Source organism: Gorilla gorilla, chromosome 7 (assembly GCF_029281585.2).
Source record: "Gorilla gorilla gorilla isolate KB3781 chromosome 7, NHGRI_mGorGor1-v2.1_pri, whole genome shotgun sequence".
NCBI lineage: Eukaryota > Metazoa > Chordata > Mammalia > Primates > Hominidae > Gorilla > Gorilla gorilla.
The window spans coordinates 104,111,394-104,126,928 of record NC_073231.2 but is presented as its reverse complement, the minus strand read 5'-3'; the positions used below and the strand labels follow the sequence as shown (position 1 = coordinate 104,126,928).

Below are 15,535 nucleotides of genomic sequence, written 5' to 3'. Positions count from 1 at the left end.
CCTGGGCAAGAGAGAGAGACTCTATCTAAAAAAAAAAAAAAAAAAAAATTAGCTGGCCATGGTGGCATGCACCTGTATGTAGTTCCAGGTGGGAGGATCACTTGGGCCCAGGAATATGAGGCTAAAGTGAGTCAAGATCACACCACTGCACTCCAGCCTGGGCAACAGAGCAAGACCCTGTCTCAAAAAATAAAATAAAATGTAATATAACAAATAGAGACCTTTTTCCTTCAGATATTTATTTGAAGTAAATCAGCCTCTTAAAATTGAGAATAGTTACCTACAATTGTTAGCTGTTCACTGAACATCTCGAGTGCTTAAGAAAGAAACTACACAATTTCTGAGACGACATGTCTTGTTTTTTCTGTATGTGAAATGACTTTTTCTCACTCTTTTCTCTCATTTGCACATTTCCCCTAAGAAACACTGAAAACTGTCCCTGCTCCCTTCTAGGCAGCAATTCTCTTTTCTTGAAGGTCTCTCTTTCATGAACTCATGGAAGTCAAAGCACATTATCTAAGAAAAACCTCAGCATTGTGTAAACAAAAGAAGGCAACTATCAGCCTTCAGGCAACAGTATAGAATCATGGTTTTTTTAAAGTGAGAAATACCTTACAGATCATTTGTGGTCACACATTAGAATTTGAATACAGGTAAAACCAGAACATCTCGTTAGAGTTCTTAAGATTAATAACAACATTTATCTTTCATCCTAAATTCATATATACAGTAGCTGGCAACTTTTCAGCAATTCCACCTGGTCCCATCTGAAGAAAACCCAATCCAGTCATCGCACACTGGGGTCCTATGGCTACCACATTCCTCATTCAAGGAATATTTACTAAGGATCTATCAAGCACTGGCACTGAGATTCAGTCGCTCGGATCTTTTTTTCTCATATTGCTTACAACATTTCTGGGAACTCATGACTTTTTCATATGCAATCAATTTTTAAAATATCGGTGAGAAACACTACATATGTGATAGAGGACTGGAATTGCCAGGTAGAGATGGGAGATGATAGCTGCTCTGGGTTAGTCAGTGTCTCCTCCTCTTCCATTGACTTGGACAAATGTTTACATCGGAGATGATCTGATTCTGGCCCCGACAGGCGCGGGGACCTGTTGCGGACGGCCGCGGGGATTGCCCCCTTGGGCAGTGCGGCCCGGAGGATGCAGACACTGGCCCAGCGGAAGGAGGGCGCGGTGCGAGCCGGGCGGCCCCGGGAGGCCGCAGACCGCCGGGCTCCCCGCGGACAGCTCGCACCGGAGGAGGAGAGGAGGCAGCGCCCGGCCAGGCTGGGAGCACCTACGGCCGCGCGGGGGCGGGAGCCAGGTGGCCTCGGCGCGCGCCAGCCTCGCCCGGGCACCGAGCAGGAAGTGGCTGCGGCGCGGCCCGGGCGCGGCCTCCTCGCGGTGCAACAGGGCGGGGAGGCGGCCGCAGCCCGAGCCGGAGCCCGAGCGCCGGGAGCGAGACCTCATGGCAGCGTTGGCGCCCGCGGGCCCCGGGGACGCCGCCTCGGCCGCCCTGGACGAGCTGTCACTGAATTTCACGTACGGGGCACCAGGCGCCGGCAACGGCTCCCTCTCGGGCGACTGGTACCGCAGGAACCAGGTAAGGGCCGCCCCGCAGCCACCGCAGCCCGGTGGGGACGCGGCCGGGGCGGCTGGCTCCGGGCGCCTCTGCGCCTCGGCCGCTTTCCTGCCAGCTCTCAGGAAGACACCCGGCCTCTCCGAGTGGGAAGAGCTGACATGCGATGTTTCCCGCATTGACCTAAGTCCGCCTCATCCGGGAGCGCGGAGGTCCGCCCTGTCTTCCTCTCCCGGACACCCGGCACTGGGAGTGGGCGCCCAGGTCTTCGGCCTTGACCTCAGCCACCCGTTCCTGGGACCTCCGGGTCCTGATCCCGCCTCCCCAGCCTGCGTCCGCCCTCTTCTCCCGGAAGGAATCTAGGAGTGTGGGGGCAATTCTCCACTCATTTTCACCCCAGGATCCTTTTACAGTTAAAAGAAAAGAAAAAAAGTGACACCCTGTTGTCAGAAGCAGAAAACTCATTAAGGGCAGCCTAATATCACCTCGCGCAGATGCCCTGCGTGTGTCCCTGGTATCTCAACACAGCTCTTCCATTTCCGTGCGAGGAACACATTTTCTCAGGTTGCATTTGCAGGACTCTCATTCTTTCCCACCGGCCCTTTGGGAAAACTTTGTTAACTTAAACAACGCCAGTTTACACTGGAAATATACATTTAACAAAATCAAAGGGACTTGGAGCCGCCCATTTATTTTTGGCCTGGTTTAAGATGAGGAAGAGTTCTGGCCAGCCCTTCCTCTAGCAGCGTTCATACTGCAACTGAGTTTTATCACGGTGGATTCCAGCTTCCTCCTGTTTTCATTAAATGTGTTACTTTGTTCTTGTTCTTTAACAAAACCATGGATACTTTTATTTTTGCAACAATATAATCAGAAAATATTTGTTGCTGTTGTTCTAAATCGGAGAGTTTAACCAATTATCAAAGATCTGGATTCCTTTTATGCCTGAAGTGTTTTAAATATTAATTTCTGAATGCAGAAGAGAATATATTTGTATAAAAAATAAGTAAGATAAATAAGCATGTTCACTTTATTAGTTTTCAAGAGGGGAGAGTATTGCTTTAAGTCATTTCATCATAAAAGATATAAAAATAGGAAAAATGAGGGTACTCAGAGCCTCTTGATCAATGTTTGTAATCCAACCCCATTTCTCCTTTCTTCTACCCACAGGAATTACAAAGAAAAGCATCATTTTTATGGGAACTTGAGTCTATCTATTATATTATTCTTTTATTAGAAGCATTCCCAATATAAGTTTAAGAATGAGTTATCTATCCCCTCTTGATAAAAAAAAAAAAAAAAATAGAGGGTTAGCAGATGTGATCATCCAAAAACAGGACATTGTTTTCACAGTGGAAACCTCTGTAGTCATTAGTTTTCTTTGACATTTCCTGGAATTCTTGATTGTCTTGGCTCTCTGATATCCAAACACAGATTATCATGTGACATAAATGCGAGGCAAATAAATACTGTTTGCAAGGCTTAATTTGCCTTTGACAGTGTGTATTTGTACAGGTTAGAAAGGATGTATCCAGAATGTGCTAATTGAAATTACTGAGCTGACATCTAAACTTTGCTGGTTTGAGATAAAACTGTATCAAGTTTTCTCATTATTGTGCAAATTTAGGCCCTCTTATAAGACGGTGGTATTTTATCTTTTCAGTAATTGCATTTGTGTTAAGCAAAAGTAAAAATTAATTTTTAAAAAGTTTACTCGAGAAGCATTTTATTGAGTGCCTCTGGTGTTGTCCAGGCCAGCAAAAATAAAATTGAGTCTAATTTTTCTTGTCTTTTTTGACACTGAATAGAAATGGCTGAAAATGGGTGTGGCTCCAGAAAAACAAAGTGTGAGATATAAATGTGTCACTCCCACAATCAAAATGAATGTTGGTTGCTAACTAGCCACAGCTTAATGATGCTTATTTGCTTGCCTCCATTGGCTTTATCACAACTAAAATATTTGCACAGTGCGTGTTGGCTGATAGCCTAGTTCTCTGTCCCTTTATCCCTTCCAAAGTGATTATCATCAAATCTGATCGATTAACCTTACTACATAGAAAAAGACAAACTTCCCTGGAATACTTTCATGTAATAGATGTTTAACAGTGGCCACTTAGAATCAATGTTGTCTAAGACAAAGATGTGAGTGCTTCTGGAGGAAGAAACCTCAGAGCAACTCAAAAGTAGTAGTTCAGTGGGGGAAGATGTCTTAGGAGCAGGGAAGTGAAGTCTTTGCCCTTTGCACTACTCAGACGCTGTGTGCTTGGTGAAAAGCCTGGCCTATAGAAGTATAGAAGTGATGGAGTTGTGCCAGGTAAACAAAAGGCACTTTATGTTTGATCCACAAGTTTTCAGTAGAGAAGGATAATGTTCCCAAGATGTTTATTGAGCCCCATGCTATGTACAAAGCACTGCAGGGATATTCAATATAGTGCAAGACCCAAACTCTTCCTTCTGTGAATACTATTAGGTGTTTGGGAAAATGAGCTATGTAGGTAATGCCAAAACAAGGCAGTATGTTGTAAGTGTCATGTGAGTGATATAAAGTCCCATGGAAATTCAGAGCAAAGGGGCATTTGGCTGGGCCATCAGGGATGTTTTGTGGAGAGGTGGTATTTGAGCTGGACGGTTAATGATGGACAGGGTTTCATTGATAGGCATGCACAGTGTAGGGCACTGCAGGAAAGGAAAAAGCTTAGGGACCCAGAGGCAGCCCTCATGGCCAGGACTGGTGCCTTTCTGAATATTTTCCTTCCTGGAGTACAATTCAACTATCATTCTGGTTGCGGTGGAAGATGGAGACTGACTATAAGGTAGAAATATGGTTTGGGGTCTTGGATATAGCATGGGTTGCTTTGAAGGACTGGTGACAAAGTTTGGACTTTACCTTGCAGACAGTGGGGAGCCATTGAAGATTTTTTCGAGCAGGAGTGCAGGAATCAAAGCAAATTAAATTTAAAAAAATTTAAATTAAGGCTAGCAGGATTCAGTTTTCAAACTGGCCAGCTGTGGACTAAATCCAGCCTACAGATACATCTTGTTTGACCAGCAGAGAGGCTTCAAAGTCTTCAATACATTGCCAACACTTAAAAATGAGAAGATTAAATATAAAATTTCAAGTTTCCATCATCTTTTTAAATATTAGGAGTTCCAGCAATGCCGGGCCTTTTCCCCCGCATGATCACTGAGCTGGATCTCATGTTTAAAGCAAGCTGTGCTCCCCGCTGCAGCTCTCTTGGTTCTCTTTTCTTTTACCTACTGACCCCCATATGCATTTTTTAAGATTTTTTAATTTTTATGGATACATAATACTTGTACATATTTATGCGGTCCATGTGAAATTTCAAAACATAGGCATTTAATTTGCAACCAGTGCTAGAGTCTGTCACCTCTGCTGTTAACTAGCATACTTGGACAAGTCACTTAATTTCTCTGGATGTCAGTTTCCTTATTGGTAAAAATTAAAGTTGGACCAAAAGATCTCCAGCTTCCCTCATGCTATGTGGTTGAATAAATAAGAGCCAAACCAGCAAAGTTTGTAGAGAGAATGGACAGAAGAGGGAAAATGTGGGAAATAATGAGAAGGAGGATTTTGTTGTTGGTTCTTTAAGTTTATGCATATTGTTAAATGTCTAAATTCACAAGGACATAGTCAGAAAGGTTTATTCTGCATAGGGTGAGATGAAACTTTAGGATTTTTTATGCCCTTTCTTTGAACTTTTGATTTTCAATGGCTTGGATTTTAAAGTCAACATATTTAAGGGAAAATTGATACAACTTGGCAGGGAGGAGGACAGTGAGGAGACTGACATTTGTTACGCATTTACTATGTGACACTTTATAGCTGTTATCTCATTTGAGCCCCCCTCAACCTCGTAAGGTATGTGTTATCCTCACTGCTCATGTAAGGACACTTGTGTTAAATAACTTGCCCCAAGATCTTACAGCAAGTGGGTTTAACTGCAAAACTACTTTTATTCCATGCCTGAAGGCCATTGCTAGAAACTAAGCCTTGAAAACAATGTGGTAAGAGTCCATGCGAGGGGAAAATGATTAAGGCTTCTGTCTTGCTGGACTTAAGAAAAATCATGCTGAGTTTTATATTACCCTTTTGTTAATTTTGCTTTGCTACCATCTATCTCTTTTCTGCTAGTAGCTGCATATGACTATCCCTTAAAGAAAGAATAGTGCAAAACTTTCAAATAATCAAAGGGCTGAGTAGAGGTTGCTTGCTGGTCCTTTCCATTTCCTTCCTAAGAAAAATCCTTTTTCTATTTTGTTTTGTTTATACTTGATTTTGTTCCCTTCCTTATGTATCCAATGTGACATTTTTTCCTTTATCAGATTTTCTAGGAGATGTATGTATAAGGCAGCAAGAAGCCAAACATGGTAGCTCGTGCCTGTAGTCCCAGCTACTCAGGAGGCTGAGACAGGAGGATCTCTTAAGCCCAAGAGTTCAAGACCAGCCTGGGCAACATAGAACGATGCTGTCCCTTAAAAAGAAAAAAAAAAAGCAAGAAGAAGGAAGAGGGAGGAAGAAAGAGATTAAGAGATTACCTCAAAGCAACTGTTCAAAACTTTTGTAAATCAATAAATAAGTCCCCGGGGCCCTTGTTAGAGGAACTGAGTTTAATATACTTGTATATGTGGCAGACCAGATATTTGCATTTAAATCTACCTGATACCCTCCTTATGGCTTGAGTCATACTACATAGTTATAATATTCGCATTGATGCAATCAGCTGAATCCAGGCTATGGGAAACTGCCAGCTTACAGCATACATGGCCTGGTTTCTTAAAAAATCATTTCTATGAGGAAAAAAAGGGAAAAAATGGATAGTTGGATGACCTATAGATTAAAATAGACCTAAAAGACACAGCAGAAAAAGACACCATTTACTATAGTATTTGGGAGCACACACTTGGTTGATAAAGCTATAAGGAAAAGCAAGAAAGTGATTGCCACAAAGTCAGGCCAGTGATTCCTCTGGGGAAGAGAGAGGGTTGTGATGGGAGGAGGGAAAGGGAGGGTTTGTGTGGGGACCCAATTTCTATTCTTGATCTGGATATTTTCCGTATGACAATTTATTGTAGTAATTTACTCATCAAAATAATTATCTTCACAGTTGTCTATGTAATACCACAATGAGATACCATCTCACACCAGTTAGAATGGCAATCATTAAAAAGTCAGGAAACAACAGGTGCTGGAGAGGATGTGGAGAAATAGGAACACTTTTACACTGTTGGTGGGACTGTAAACTAGTTCAACCATTGTGGAAGTCAGTGTGGCGATTCCTCAGGGATCTAGAACTAGAAATACCATTTGACCCAGCCATCCCATTACTGGGTATATACCCAAAGGACTATAAATCATGCTGCTATAAAGACACATGCACACGTATGTTTATTGCGGCATTATTCACTATAGCAAAGACTTGGAACCAACCCAAATGTCCAACAATGATAGACTGGATTAAGAAAATGTGGCACATATACACCATGGAATACTATGCAGCCATAAAAAATGATGAGTTCATGTCCTTTGTAGGGACATGGATGAAATTGGAAAACATCATTCTCAGTAAACTATCGCAAGAACAAAAAACCAAACACCGCAGGTTCTCACTCATAGGTGGGAATTGAACAATGAGATCACATGGACACAGGAAGGGGAATATCACACTCTGGGGACTGTTGTGGGGTGGGGGGAGGGGGGAGGGATAGCATTGGGAGATATACCTAATGCTAGATGACGACTTAGTGGGTGCAGCACACCAGCATGGCACATGTATACATATGTAACCTGCACAATGTGCACATGTACCCTAAAACTTAAAGTATAATAATTAAAAAATATATATATATAAAATAAAAAATAATACTAGCATTGCTATGACTATTCAACTTGCATGCTTCACCTAGGTAGCATGGGAAATGGTATGTCATATTCATTTTGTTAGCTTATGAGAATTAAACAATTTCTTTTTTTCCAGTGTTGATGCTTGTTCACACTGACATTTGATAACTTACCTTGGAAAGGCTGGCATTCCCCAAAGCTATCCTTTTTGTTCCTGTATTGTGCTGTTGTAAAAGCTTCAGCTCTTTACTGGATGTGTTGCCAAGTTTCTCAATTTCTCGATTTCTCGGCTTTCTCTATATAAATGGAAATAATAATAATACATATGTACCTTATAGAGTTGTTGTAGGCACAAAATAAGATAATGCATGTCAAATAGTTAGCAAAATGCCAGACACATAGCAAGTACCCAATAAACACTAGCTATTATTACATTGCAATCAACCTACATTATAGGACATGTCATAAAAATATATATCTAATAATCAGTAATTTTTGGACTCAGCTCATTGCAAATGGAAATAAGAAAAATTATGTCAGTTATTTAATGTAACTTTGCTTTCTTTAAACCATAACCACTATTTCTCTGCATCTAGTGCCTTCCTCATGCTCTTTGATGTTTGCCTCCCTTTCAGTCACATTTCAGAACACTTCCTAATGAGAGTCATTTTCTAATTGGAGCACTTGATATCTCGAAGTACTAAGGCAGAGATTCTTCCCATGTCTTCAGCCACTTTCCAGACTTCTAGGTTAGCAAGGTGGTGCGTATAGCACTGGGAACAGCTGATAGAGGTGTTTGGTGGCAATAGTGTCATCATATTTCATAGACCCTGACTGTAGTTTAACCAACCAGTAGGACCACCACCCCAGCCTAGGAAAGCTCATTTAGTGTTAACATAAGACTTTGTGCCATTTATTTTAGCTTTTTTTTTTTCCTGAAAGACCAATATTCCTCTATTCCATTTATAACTTCTGTTAACTACCCCCTTCCCCATCCTATGTTCCAATAGACTTACATTTTACATAAAGTCAAATCTCTTCACCCAGTCTGTCATGGCCCACCAAAGCGTCCTAATTGCATGAGGCCTGACAGATAGCACTCTACTGCCCCTCCATATAGCTCTCAGGATGTACACACTACACATTTGCCTCACCATGTCACTTTCCCAGCCCTTGGTCAGTCTCAACGTGTTTGTTTGTTTGTTTGTTTGTTTGTTTGTTTTTGACAGAGTCTCACTCTGTCACTCAGGCTGGAGTGCAGTTGCAGTTTTATGATCTCAGCTCGCTGCAACCTCTGCCTCCTGGGTTCAAGTGATTCTCCTGCCGCAGCCTCCTGAGTAGCTGGGACTACAGGCGTGTACCACCACGCCCAGATAATTTTTGTATTTTTAGTAGAGACAGGGTTTCACCATGTTGGCCAGGCTGGTCTCAAACTCCTGACCTCAGGTGATCCACCTGTCTCGGCCTCCCAAAGTGCTGGGATTACAGGTATGAGCCACCATGCCTAGCCTCAACAAGGTGTCTTGCCATCTTTGACACATATCAGGAGGTGCTGACTGATCCCTAATGTAAATATGGGCTAACATATATTTAGTTATGAGCTCCATGCCTCACTGAAGATTGCATTTGCCCCAACATGACTTCTTCAGAGACCCACCCTGAGCTTGGCAGGTCATACCAGGTCTGCATAAAATGAGTGTCTGGCTGCTTGCCTGTGGCCTCAGCACTGGTTCCCTAAATCAGCTTAGTCTTTTTTGAGCTGCTATAATAGTATACCACAGACTGGGTAATTGATAAACAATAGAAGTTTATTTGGCTCATGGTTCTGGAGGCTGAGAAGTCCAAGGTCCAGGGGCTGCATCTGGTAAGGGCCTTCTTGCTGTGTCATAACATGAGGGAAGGCATCACATGGTGAAAGAATGTGCAAGAGAAAGCAAGAGAGGGCCAAAGTTGCTTTTATAAGAAACCTACTCCAGAAACAAAGACATTAATCCGCTCATGAAGGCACAGCCCTCATGACCTCATCACCTCATAAAGGTCACACCTTCAATACTGTTGCATTGGAGATTAAGTTTCCAACACATGAACTTTGGGGGACACATTTAAACCATTTCATCACTTGACCCCACTTCACCTTCTTTGCAACTCTCAAATTGTTTCCTCCTTCAGGAACTTGGACTATTGACCTGATTTCTTTAGCTTGCAAGAGGAGTCAGTCTGTCTTCTGGTCTTTGAACTCGGCTTCCCTACCATGAATGCTTTGTAAGTTAAGAGGCTTTAGGTTGCAAGTTACAAAAAAAAAAAAGAAAGAAAGAAACTAACTTTAACTGACTTAAATAAGAAAAGAAAGTAATCCATTTGGATGATGTAAAAGGCCAGAAGAACTCTAGGTTCAGTCAAGCCTCCATCCAGGGGGGCTTTAAAAATATGGTGAATGCTCAGTTCCTCACTCTCATTTTCAACTTTTGTTCTTCAGGGTTGTTGGTTCCACTTTTAGCAGGCTCGCGCCTCTAGGGTACGTACTTCCTTTCACCCCCCTGGAAGAAAGAGCTTGACTTTCTCAATCACTAATGAAAAAACATGGGCTTTAGTCTGATTGGATGATGTTAAGACCATGTCCTGTCTCATACCAGTCGCCAAGGCTGGAGTTACCAGGCTTAGTGTTCCCAAAGCACATGGGCACCCTTGAGAAGGACTGGACACCCACCTGAAATAGGAGTCCTGTAACCAAGAGAAAGGGCACTGTATGCCCCAACAGCAATGTCCCCACAGGTGGGCTCAAGTCCTCCTCCTATGGATTTTTGTCTTCATGGGACACCCTTGGGCTAACACCACTCCCAGCTCACCCAGGACCTTTCATTTCTGTGTCCTGGCTCACATGAGCGGCTCCCCAGAATAACCCACTTACTCTGCCTTGTCTTTGTTGGTGGGACCTGAACAGTACTCTCCTTAGAAGCTTAGATTATAGGTTTAATTTCTGAAATATTTTCAAGAGCATCATCCCTAAGCAGTGACTATTTCCAAGTTCTAAATATATCCCTCCTTACCCCCAAGGAATTCTAGAAAGGCCTCTACTTATTCCTACTGATAGAAAAATTAAAGGGAATAAATGGCAAAGGTAGTGTCCTCTGCTTGGTCTCTATCTTGCTTCTTGCTTGGCAATTTCTTATCAACAAACACCTCTTCAGGAGGTAGGACAAGTTTAGTGCATTTAGCTGACTTAGGTTATGGTGTGCAAATATAATGCTGTATAGAGTCCTAGGGGTCATGTTAGCATTGTGAATATCTCATTCAAGTTTGAGGTGAATCCTGTGAATTCTGGGGGTCTTTATTTCCTCTTCAGCCTCTGGACTTGCAGGGCTCTGATCGTTCCAGGGCTGTTTTGGGGGCTGTCTGCATTGTGTTCCCTCTTACCACAGCCCACATTAGGCTGGGTCAGTGAATCAGTGAGGGTCCAAAATGTAACCAACATTCCATCCAAGAAAAACCGTAAGCAGAGAGGCCTTCTCTATAAGGCAGTGTTACCAAAGAGTCAGAAAACATGGACTATGACCTCAAAAAGTAGCTGCATTTTTTGTAATATACATTGTGTGTGTATGTGTGTGTGTGTGTGTGTGAGAGAGAGAGAGAGACAGAGAGAGAGAGAATGCCTTAGAAATACTTGAAAAACATTTGAAAGAGTGGTTAGAAGTCACCCTCCTTATATAACCTGGTGAGCTATTTACATTAAACTTCCAGAACTAACATGGTACTGTTTTGTGATTGTGAATAAGAGAGCCAAAGCAGAAGAGGAAACATTGTGATATACATTTGGATATGGCCGCTGGAGTCACAATGGTAGAGAAATGGGCAGTTGGACCCAAATGACAATTGCCATCACTGAATCGTGTGGGTGTCATATGAGCATTGACCATGAGGTGTGTTGGGACCTGGCTGCTATGCCAGTGGGATGTGAGGCTTTTGCCAGGAATAGTGGGCTTGGGGATGAGGAAATTAGCCTGGCTGTGAGGATTGGCCCTTTAGAGGTTGTGAAGAGCCCAAGTCACAATGTCTAAGGGGTATAGCACACTTGAACTTGATTGTCTGCCTCGATTTCAGAAAGGTCTAATCTGGTGGGTGGTGAGGGCCTCAGGAGTCTCTGGCAGAGATCAGTGAGTGAGTGGCAACATCATCACAATCCCTCCCCATATCAAGGCAGAAACTCACCCAGTGGCTGATACTTGATATAGGCTGTAGAGTTTAGTCTTTGGGGAAAGATGCTGACAAAATACTGTTGGAGTTCAAGGCAGGCATTGCTCCCAAATAGAGTATGCACTCCGGAAACCCAGGCAGGTGTGGGGTAGAGCATTGCAGCTGACAGAGCTCACAGCATCCAGCTTTTGCAGAGGAAGCCTTGTTCCAAACCTGGGCTGGGCCTGCAAAAGGTGGCCTGCAATCCTGCTTCTTTGGAAACAAAGGATTATGGGTTGTTAAAACTATTATAATAAACATGTTGTTGTAAAACATGAAAATTATAAGGCCCTATATTGACCTGGACATAGACAGTGGCATTCTTTGTGTTCAGCATGTCTGTTTTTGTTTCAAAAATTTCCTCCCCAGTATTATACAGGATTAAGCTGTTTTGTAATAGAACCAAGTTTAAGACTTCCTTAACTGGAATCTCACCTTTTCTTGACTATCGTTGCTCTCCATTTGACAAAGTGTTAAAAGCCCTCAAAGGGCGTGTTATTAAAGGTATTGCTTTTTCCATAAATTTGCTCTGCTGAGACTTACATTTCTCAGAAATGAAAAAACCTGGTGGCTTCTTAGTAAAACTCAGGCTTATTTTTAATGAAATTTTGTTTTTAAAAACAAAGAATGTACAATTATATAAATAAATATGTTCCCTAGTAAAAGACAAATGTAATCGTTCTTAATTGCATGGGAAGGCAATATGTTGGGGTTTTCTGCCTAGGCTTTAAGGTTGATTAAAAATTGGCATGAAACAGCTTGTAGAATAGCAATGATGTACTGTGTTATGTAACACTGAGCCTTTATGTTGGCTTTTAAATAACCCGATTTGGATCTGGTGTTGTACAGCTTTCTCAGGATAGGGACACAACAACCCAATAGCATACAATAACCAAGATAACAAATTAAAAATCTGCTCCTGACTGAAAATTTTTCTTTCTTCTTTTTCACATATAGGATTATAGTTTTAACTCGGTTTGTGTTAGTATTGCAGACAACTCAATTATCTACAAGAACAAAGGAGATTAGTGGTAAAAATAGCACAACCCACCCAGTAATCTAAAAAGCATTACCGTAGTTCAGGTTGTCTCCAATGTTTGCTACTATGAATACTGTTGCTTTTTTCTTTTCTTTTTTGTTTTTAGAGACAGGGTCTCACTCTGTTGCCCAGGCTGGATGCAGTGGTACAATCATAGCTCACTGCAGCCTCAAACTGCTGGGCTGAAGTGATCTTCCCACCTCAGCCTCCTGAGTAGCCGGGAATACAGGTGCGTGCCACCACGCCCAGCTGGTATTGTTTCTTTAGGACCCTGTTTTAATTAACTATCCTCATTGCCCCTACTTCTTGTCTGAACTCCTAGATCTATCTCCTGCTTGGTCTTCCTGTTCCCTGGTCTCCTTGCCAGTCCATCCTCCACACTGCAGCTAGGATGAGTCTTCCAAAAGCCAAATCTGGACTTATCCTTCTCTAGTTTGTGTCTTTGTGTTCTTTGAGTTCTTTGTGTCTTAGCACCGCCTACGGATCCGTGGCACAAAACGTCTCCTGCTTGCCTCTCCAGACCAGCTATACTGCAGTCCTCTGCTTTCAGGCCTGCAGGGCCCCTTGTTTGCTGTACCTTGGGCCCCTGTACTTGCCCTGCCCTTTGCCGGAATGCACTCACCCTGGTGAGATATCACCCTGCGAGGCTTCCCTAACTCCATCCCTGGAGTAGGCTGAACAAAGATCCCCCAGCAAAAGATATCTGCATCTAGATCCCAAAGTCTTCTTTGAATGTTACCTTGCATGGCAGAAAGAGGGCTTTGCAGATGTGATTCAAGTAAGGATCTTGAGACGGAGAGAGTGTCCTGGCTCACTCAGGTGGGCCTAAATGCCATCACAGGTATCCTCCTGACTCTTTGATTTCAGCCCAATGAAGTTGAATTTGGACTTCTAGCCTCCAGAACTGTGAGAGAATAAACTGTGTTATGTTAAGCCACCATGTTTTGTGGTAATTTGGTACAACGGCCACAGCAAACAAGTACAGTCCCTACCCTAGACAGATTTGTACTCTGTCTTCTCTATTCCCTGGGGTTTTGCGGAGCACACCTCTATTAGAGACTGAACAGGCTGTGCTCTGCTTGTTAGTGGTTGCTTTCTCTACTTCTTCTCAGCTTCCCTTTTAAAATTTTTTAATTTTTAATTTTTGTGGGTACTTATTAGGTACACATATTTATGGGGTACATGAGATGTCTTGATATAGGCATGCAATGTTTAATAATCACGTCATGGAGAATGGGGAATCCATCCCCTCAAGCTTTTATAATTGCGTTACAAACAATCCAATTATACTCTTTTAGTTATTTTTAAAGGCACATTTAAGTTATTATTGGCTGTAGTCACCCTGTTGTGCTATCAAATAGTTGATCTTACTCATTCTTCCTGTTTTTTTGTACCCATTAACCAACCCCACCTCACCGCCCCCTACCCCAGTACCCTTCCCAGCATCTGGTAACATCCTTCTACTCCTTCTGAGCTTCTTGGGGGTACTTTGCATCCTTGATTCCTGACATAGGACCTAACATTTAGCAGTTGCCGAATGAATACCAAATGGATGCATGACTGAATGGATAACATCCTGATGTGAGCTTGCTGAAGTTGTCTGTCCCCTACATCTCTCCTCTTCTCTCTGATCACTTTCATTTCACGTCCTTTCCCTCTACATAGTGTGTTTTTCTCAAGCAGTGCCTACATGCGGTCTTCAGTTGCGCAATGGTTTTATTTTTCTCCTTAACATCTTTTCTTGGTTCTGCCAGCTTCCTTTTCATTTCTTCTCTTGTTATCATCTCCTCTTAACTCTATTTTTAAATAAATCCATCTTCTCCTTAATTTCACTGAGCCTGCAAAGGAGGGTGTATTTAAAATTTTTTAGCTTGGAAAATTTTAAACCTATAGAAAAGTAAAAAAGAGTAGTACAATAAATACCATATGTCCCTCACCTGGAGATTCACCAATTGTTAACATTGTGAAATATTTGTTTCTCTTGCTTTCTCTTTCTCTCTCTCTCTCTCTCTCTCTCTCTCTCTATATATATATATATATATAGTAATGGACTATTTGAAAGTCAGAGGCACATGTTATAAATCTTTACCCCTAAATGCTTAAAGATGTGTCTCTAAGAGTTTGGATGTCTTCTTGTCCTGTCCTAACTGTCCTGGAGATATATCTTGTGCCTACCTGTCTACTGGGTACAAATGCAAAACAACTCCATCTCATTCCTAAGAGTTCACCATGAAATGGGGTGAGCTGAACACCCATGTCTCAGACACGTCCCCTGGTGTGTACAGGCCATTACGGTCATTTCTGCAGTAATTAGTTGACCTAAATCACTCACTCTGTACTATTGCTGATACAAGACACTAGATCTCATTTCCAGTTCATGCATGTTTTATTGCCAGGAACAAGAGATAGCATTATTCCAGTTGTGAGTTGCATACAAAGCATTATTCCAGTTGTGGGTTGCATACAACCATTACTGTGTTCAAAACGAGCTCAGAATCTGTGGTGCTTTTCTGCCATGTACTAGCTCCACTGGGATCTGATTTTGAATTTATGTTTTGAAGACAGAGCCAGGAATATGGTTGAGTTCAAAGCCAGAGCTGGGACAGATCACCAATTCCACACACCCCTGTATTACCATATCCTGTCTCCATATGGCCAAATCACTGCTTTCGCTCCACAATGGATTACAGGTCAATAACACAGTACTACAGGTCAATCTGAAATATCTAAAGATCATTCTGGCTAATAAAAGTAGGATAGAAAATTCTTATTCCAAATACAATTAAAATATCTGAATACTTATCAATGCTGCTATT

The 15,535-nt window shown here is 42.2% G+C and overlaps 1 protein-coding gene across 3 annotated transcripts in view; it reads left to right on the top strand.

Annotated features, from left to right (window-relative positions):
- The first annotated feature begins 1,238 nt into the window (after positions 1–1,238).
- The window catches only part of NIPAL2 (NIPA like domain containing 2), a 103,961-nt gene continuing 89,664 nt past the window's right edge, over positions 1,239–15,535 (top strand). For 2 of the 3 annotated variants that reach the window (XM_055348070.2, XM_055348068.2), the window contains exon 1: positions 1,350–1,614. In XM_055348070.2, coding sequence (XP_055204045.1) covers positions 1,480–1,614 — 135 coding nt within the window. In that variant the 5' untranslated portion in view covers positions 1,350–1,479. Of the gene's footprint in view, positions 1,615–15,535 lie in introns of all 3 variants that reach the window. The other variant, XM_004047356.5, reaches the window with a different exon arrangement.